This window comes from Dromiciops gliroides, chromosome 6, assembly GCF_019393635.1.
Source record: "Dromiciops gliroides isolate mDroGli1 chromosome 6, mDroGli1.pri, whole genome shotgun sequence".
NCBI lineage: Eukaryota > Metazoa > Chordata > Mammalia > Microbiotheria > Microbiotheriidae > Dromiciops > Dromiciops gliroides.
In genome coordinates, this window is record NC_057866.1 from 151,793,253 (window position 1) to 151,800,192 (window position 6,940).

General features: G+C 36.9%; 1 protein-coding gene across 1 annotated transcript; it reads right to left on the reverse strand.

The window, feature by feature from the left end:
* Positions 1-1,387: 1,387 nt before the first annotated feature.
* Positions 1,388-2,074, reverse strand: LOC122733047 (60S ribosomal protein L9). The gene has a single exon (XM_043973539.1). The coding sequence runs from the start codon at positions 2,052-2,054 to the stop codon at positions 1,476-1,478; it is 579 nt and encodes a 192-aa protein (XP_043829474.1). The 5' UTR covers positions 2,055-2,074; the 3' UTR covers positions 1,388-1,475.
* Between the last annotated feature and the right edge of the window lie 4,866 nt (positions 2,075-6,940).

Below are 6,940 nucleotides of genomic sequence, written 5' to 3' on the forward strand. Positions count from 1 at the left end.
TTACCTCTAATAAACTCCAGTTAAGTTGAAAGGAAATCTGTAGCAAATAACCAATTTCTTTGAATACCACAGATGTAGACCATTTAAGAAACTGAGCCATAACTAAGGTATGACAATAGAAAATTTACCCCTAGGTTGACAAAATTTAGAGGATGCTCTCTTTTTTTTTTTTTAGTAAGGCAATTGGGGCTAAGTGACTTGCCCAGGGTCACACAGCTAGTAAGTGTTAAGTGTCTGAGGCCAGATTTGAACTCAGGAACTCCTGAACCCAGGGCAGGTGCTCTATCCACTGCACCATCTAGCTGCCCTAGAGGATGCTCTCTTAACTAAGATTAGCTGTTAGTTAACAATGCTAATGAATTTGACTAGAAAGCTACCAGCAGCCTCCCTCTCTTCCCCAATGATCCTCTGTGATCTTACCTCAGGTAAATATATTTCTAGCCCAGCCTCCTCCTCCAACCCATCTATTTTTTTTTTTACTTTTATTTTTTGGTTTTTGGTTTTTGTCTCCCTGCTACAAAGCAGTAGCTCAAGGACTCAAGGACACATTTTCTGCTGCTTGCCCCAAGCAGGGTTGTGCACTGCTGTCCCAGTTGCAAAAATTGCTAGCTACAGCTCTGTTAAAGAGAGATCTTTTCTTACTTATTACCTATGAACTAGCTCTGGCCCCCTTCCCATTTTGTGCTTGATGGCTGACAGCTGTAAAACCTCATCATAACAACATGGTCTCGACAGCAAATCCCTTCTCAAACTGTCTCTGAAGCAGGTGACTTGTGTTCTCCCCCTTTGCTGTAAGTCACCAATATATCAAGTCAAGGGGGAAAAAAGAAAATCAATAGAAGACAAGAACATGGAGCAACGTGATAAACAACGGACTTGCCTCCTACTTGCTTGTCATTTATTTGATCTCTCCTCATTTTGTTTGGATTGGCCGATTATGGTGGGACCCAGCCTGTTATTTCAATTTTAACATCAAAGACCTAGAGGGATGAAAGGAGAGAGCTCTGAGCACACATTCATAAAACATTTAGAGCACAAAGAGAAGTTGGGGATCAAAACAGTAAAAGCACAGTCATAGTTCTAGAGTTGGAAGGGACCTTAGAACTTGTCTAGCTCAACTCCATTTTACAAATGAGGAAACTGAGGCCCAGGGAAGGTAAGTCACCTGACCAAAGTCTTATAGGCAGTGAACATCAAAGTCAATTTGAACCCAGGCCAATCAATCAATAAACATTTATTAAGTGTTTGCTATGTATCAGGTATTGTCATAGGCAATTTGAATACAAATGCAAAGAATGAAATAATTCCTACTTTCAAAATTACTTTTGTAGATTTCTCTGAGTCTGGAGCCAAAGCTCATTTTTACTTTCCCATGTATCACTTTTTTTTTTTTTTTTTTGACAAAAAGTATTTTTATTTTGACATCTGAATAAGTGTTGACTCCTCAGGACACTGCCTTTGGCATCTTTTCCAACTTATTCATCAGCTTGTTGCACTGTGCCTTTCTCAGAAACATAGATACCATCCAAAAATTTTCTGATATCCTTGTTTTTTACTGTGGTGGCCTGTTGGATCAGGGCAGCTGAGTTTGATACAAGTTCAATATCATTTCCTTCAAGAATTAACTCATCTTTTTGGGCTTGAGAAACAGCACAAGCCACACCTGGTCTCATGCGTACTCTTCGAATATATTTTTCACCCAAGAAATTTCTGATTTCCACAAGTGAGCCATTCTCTTGAATAACAACATTGATGGGGAAGTGAGCATACACAGACCTCATCTTGTAACGAAAACCCAGAGTAACACCTTTGATCATGTTTTGTACATGGCTGCAGATAGTTCGAACAGTTGCAAGTTCTTTTCGATTTCCCCACCACTTGTCCACCCGGAGCCTTTTTTTCTTCTTTCCAAGGAGACTGAGCTCAACATTGATATGGTTGAAATCCCTTCGGAGGATTCCTCTGGGCCCCTTCACAATAACTGTACGACCCTTAAGAGAGACGTCAACATTTTCTGGGATGTCGACAGTCTGGTTGCTTAGAATGGTCTTCATTCTGACGGTGAAAGGGCCAAAGAGCCCATGTATCACTTTTAAGATTATGGAAATAATTCAGAAGACTCTATATAAAAATCACTGCTTAAATAATTAAAACTTGTCCTTCAACAACTTTATTCAAACATTTTTTGGTTAGTCAACTGTTGTCTGATAATAGTTAACATTATTTCTCATATACTCAGAACAAACAATTCCATTCAGCTAAGACCTTAATGGATGGCCCTGAAAAGGAAAGCTGAAAAGCCAAATGCAATTATTATTGCCATTGTTGTTGACTGTTTTTTAAAATAAGTTTTATTGATGTTTTTAGTTTTGACATTGTGGTCATTTGTGGATGTAAAGTCCCTGAACCCTTGTTTGTGACAAAGAAAAAGTCACTCTAAATAGTCAAAACTGACAAAGTGATTACAGCCGAGCATGTGTACCATTCAGTACTCTACTTCTCTCCTTTCTTTATCTTTCTAGTCTAAGGACAAGACAAGTAGCCAAAAGTTTGTATTTCTAGAGTCTTAAATCTTAAAAAGCACTTAACCTACAGTGCTGTTAAGTAGGTGCTATAGGAAGTATAATAAAAAGAATAATAGCTAGTATTCACATAGTGTTTTTTGTTTTGTTTTGTTTTGTTTTTTAGTGAGGCAATTGGGGTTAAGTGACTTGCCCAGGGTCACACAGTTATTAAGTGTTAAGTGTCCGAGGCCGGATTTGAACTCCAGTACTCCTGACTCCAGGGCCAGTGCTCTATCCACTATGCCACCTAGCTGCCCCCCACATAGTGTTTTAAGATTTGCGAGACCATATATATGTAATATACATGTATATACACAAATGTGTATATATATATACATATATGTATTGTGTGTATATACAATACATAATCTCATTTGATCCTCATAACAACCTTGCATCATTGGCATTGTATAGATAAAGAAACTGAGAATCAGAAGTTAAGTGAATTGTTCAAGGTCAAATAATAGTATAGGACATAGAATTTGGGGTTATATGGATAGTACCAACATAACAAAATGTTTTAGACTTGGAGAATCTTGAGGTGACACTGAAGACATCAGTACTTGAGAATGGGACTCCTAGGGAAAATTCCTGACATGAAACAGGATGATTTTCTTTTCTGGGGGTACAGTGTCTTGACACCTCAAATGATTACACTCTGCCCTAAGGATTATGTTTTTGACAGCACATCTAGGGGCTTGTAGGAAGCAGGTGAGTCCTCAAATAGAAGCTACAAAAAAGAATGATTGATATGATTTTACCCTATATTTTATATAACGTCTTTCTTCTGAGGCACTCGGAGTACTTCAGAGATCTGAGGCCCCCTCTTTTCTGCCCCCCTTCTCTCAACTCCATCCCATGATTCCAAAGCAAAGCTGCCAGGAAGGAATGTTCACACCTGTAAATGATGAATTCCATTTTTATAGAGTTAGGATAAAGACAGGCTAGGGACACACATTCTTTACCCCTGCAATCCCAGTGAAGAAGTGACATCATGGAATATTGAAAACAGCTTAAGGTGCCTGAGGAGATTGTAAAATGGTCTCCCTCCTGCCAGAACACAGCACTGAAAAATGCCTTGAGCATCAGTCAAGTAACTGAGCAGACCCCCAGATAATTATAGAGCTCAGTTCCTTTTAAATATATGTTTCTACATGGTAGTAGCTGCAGTTTACCACCTGTTCTTCCAGCCTTCATACACTGGCTTGCTAAGAGGAGTGGGCACAGGCCAACTACAAACCTGAAACTAGTTATTAGCCCCTGTTAACATATCATAGGGTTCTCCTGAGACTTCATTGTCTGTCAACCCCTATCAGAAGAAGAAAAGAGTAGGTCTCTTAGCAAAGGAACCACGCCTTCCCTGCCCCAGATCGCCAAATTAATAGCTTTTCTGTTCATTCAGTGTTTTCACCTTCTGGTCAAGCCCTCCATCTAAGAATTGTGTTTTTAGACTAATTTGAAAAAGGGGAAAATAAAAGCAAATGTCTGACTTGAGCATAGATCAAGAGGATTCTGCCAAAGTTCTCTTTGTAAAACATGGATCAATCAGTCAATCAACAAGCACTTCTAAGCATCTATTATGTTCCAAGTAATACATTATCATGGGGACAAGAGTGTCCAGAGACAATGTGGTTTAGTAGAAGGTGTTGACCTTGGATTTGGGAGGTGGGTGTTCTCATTCACATTATCCATGACACTGACTGGGGGACTTTTTGTGGTCTTGAACTGAATTATTCCTTCAACTATAAAATAGAAATAATGAGATTTGAAGTGTATATTTCATAGGGCTGTTATGAGGAAAACTTTCTAAACCTAAAAATTCTTCACAAATGTGAATCAATATTATTACAAGTATAAAGCTGCCCTTTGCCTCTTCCCACACTACTTTCGGACTCAGGAATTCTGAAGGAAGCTCAAATGATGTGAACAACTAAGACATTGAACTTGAAGACAAGAAGAGCTGAGTTCAAATCATTCCTCAGATGCTTACTGATTGTGTGACCCTGGGCAAGTCACTTAATATTTCTCAACATTGGTATACACATCTATAAAATAGGGATAATAACAGCACTTACCTTACAGGGTTGTTGCAAGGATAAAATGAGTTAACATGTGTAAAGTACTCTGTAAACTTTAAAAGTGGCATATAAATTCTAGCTATAAGAAGCTTCAGGTTAGATGTGGTCTCTTAACTTTCATTCTAGCATGCTCCTGGATGCTCTGAGGGAAAGGAGAGCAGTGTCGTAGAATAGAAAGAGCCTCTGGTGTTAGAAGACCTGGGCTCAGATCCTACCTCAGACATGTAATAGCTGTATGATCCTGGATAGGGCACTTAATCTCTAACCCCTAATAGCCTTAGTTTCTTTATCTGCAAAATGGGGATAAGAATAGCACCTCTTGTTATCAGGGTTAGTGTAAGGGTAAAATGAGAAAAGAGATGTGAAGCTCTTTGCAAACTTTAAAATGCCATATAAATGTATTATTACTATAATTAATTATTGTTGTTGTTGTTGTTAACCTCCCTGGACTATTGTTTCCTCATCTATTAAATGAAAGAGTTGAAACTCCTTCTAGCTCTAAATTTAGTATTCTCTGAAGCCTAACCAACCCTAAAATTGGAATCTTCAGAAGAACATGTTCTCCTGGAGGACAGAGATTGTTTCCTTTTCTAATCTTTGTATTCTCAAGCCCACACAGAGCTAAGCACATAGCAAGTATTTGTATAATATACTGTAACACATTAATTAATTAATTAGTCTTGTTGTTCAGCCATTTTTCAGTCATGTCCAACTTTTGTGACTCTATTTAGGGTTGCCTTTTTTCTCAAATATACTAGAGTAGTTTTCCATTTCCTTCTCTAGATCATTTTACAGATAAGGAAACTGAGGCAAATGGGGTTAAGTGAGTTGCCGAGGGTCACACACCTAGTAAGTGCCTGGGGCTGGATTTGAACTCAGATCCTCCTCACACTAGGCTGGGCACTCTATCCACTGTCTCTATAATTAATTAATATAATAGTAGATATTTAATATGATGTATTATATTATTTTTTTCTTTTTTTATCATAAAAGTATGTTATTTTCCAGTTACATGTAGAGATAGTTTTATTTTTATTTTATTTTATTTTATTTGGTGGGGCAATGGGGGTTAAGTGACTTGCCCAAGGTCACACAGCTAGTAAGTGTCAAGTGTCTGAGGCTGGCTTTGAACTCAGGTCCTCCTGAATCCAGGGCCAGAGCTTTATCCACAGTGCCACCTAGCTGCCCCTAGAGATAGTTTTAAATATTTGTTTTTATAAGATTTCTAGTTCCAAAATTTTTCTCCCTCTCTTCCCTCTCTTCTCTCTCTTCCCTCCCCAAGACGGCAAGTAATCTGATATAGGTTATATGTGTACAATCTGAGATAAAACTCACTATTTGACAAAAACTGCTGGGAAAACTGGAAGATAGTATGGCAGAAACTAGGCATATACCAAATAAGGTCAAGATGGGTATATGATTTAGATACTGCTTATTATTTTAAGGAAAGCTCCATTTATTCCTGTGCTCTCTAAAGTTTGTTTGTTTGTTTTTAAATAGGAATGAGTGCTGTATTATGTCAAAAGCCTTTTCTGCATCTATTGAGATAATCATGATTTTGGTTAGTTTTGTTTTTGATGTGGTTGATTATGTTGATAGTTTTCTAATGCTGTACCAGTCCTACATTTCAGGTATAAATCCTACTTGGTCATAGTGTATTATCCTGGTGATCAGTTGCTGTAATCTCCTTGCTAATATCTTATTTAAGATTTTTGCATCAATATTCATTAGGGAAATTGGTATATAATTTTGTTTCTCTGTTTTGGCTCTGCCTGGTTTTGGTATTAACACCATTTTTGTGTCATAAAAGGAATTTGGTAGAATTTCTTCTTTACTTATTTTTTCCAAATAATTTATATAGTAATAGAATTAGTTGTTCTTTAAATGTTTGGTATAATTCACTTGTAAACCCATCTGGCCCTGGAGATTTTTTTCTTAGGGAGTTCATTGATGACTTGTTCAATTTCTTTTTTTTAATGGGCTCATTAAAGGATTTTATTTATTCCACTTAATTTGGGCAATTTATATTTTTGTAAATATTCATCCATTTCATTTATATTGTCAAATTTATTGGCATAGAGTTAAGCAAAATAGATTCTAGTTATTGCTTTAATTTCCATTTCATTGGTGGTGAATTCACCACTTTCATTTTTGATACTGGTAATTTGGTTTTCTTCTTTCTCTTAATTAAATTAACCAAAGGTTTATCTATTTTATTGATTTTTTCATAGAACCAGCACTTAGTTTTATTTATTAATTCTATAGTTTTCTTTCAATTTTATTAATATCTCCTTTGAT

Bases quoted from the DNA above. Each gene is read 5' to 3' on its own strand.
- LOC122733047 (XM_043973539.1), bottom strand. From the start codon at position 2,054: ATGAAGACCATTCTAAGCAACCAGACTGTCGACATCCCAGAAAATGTT.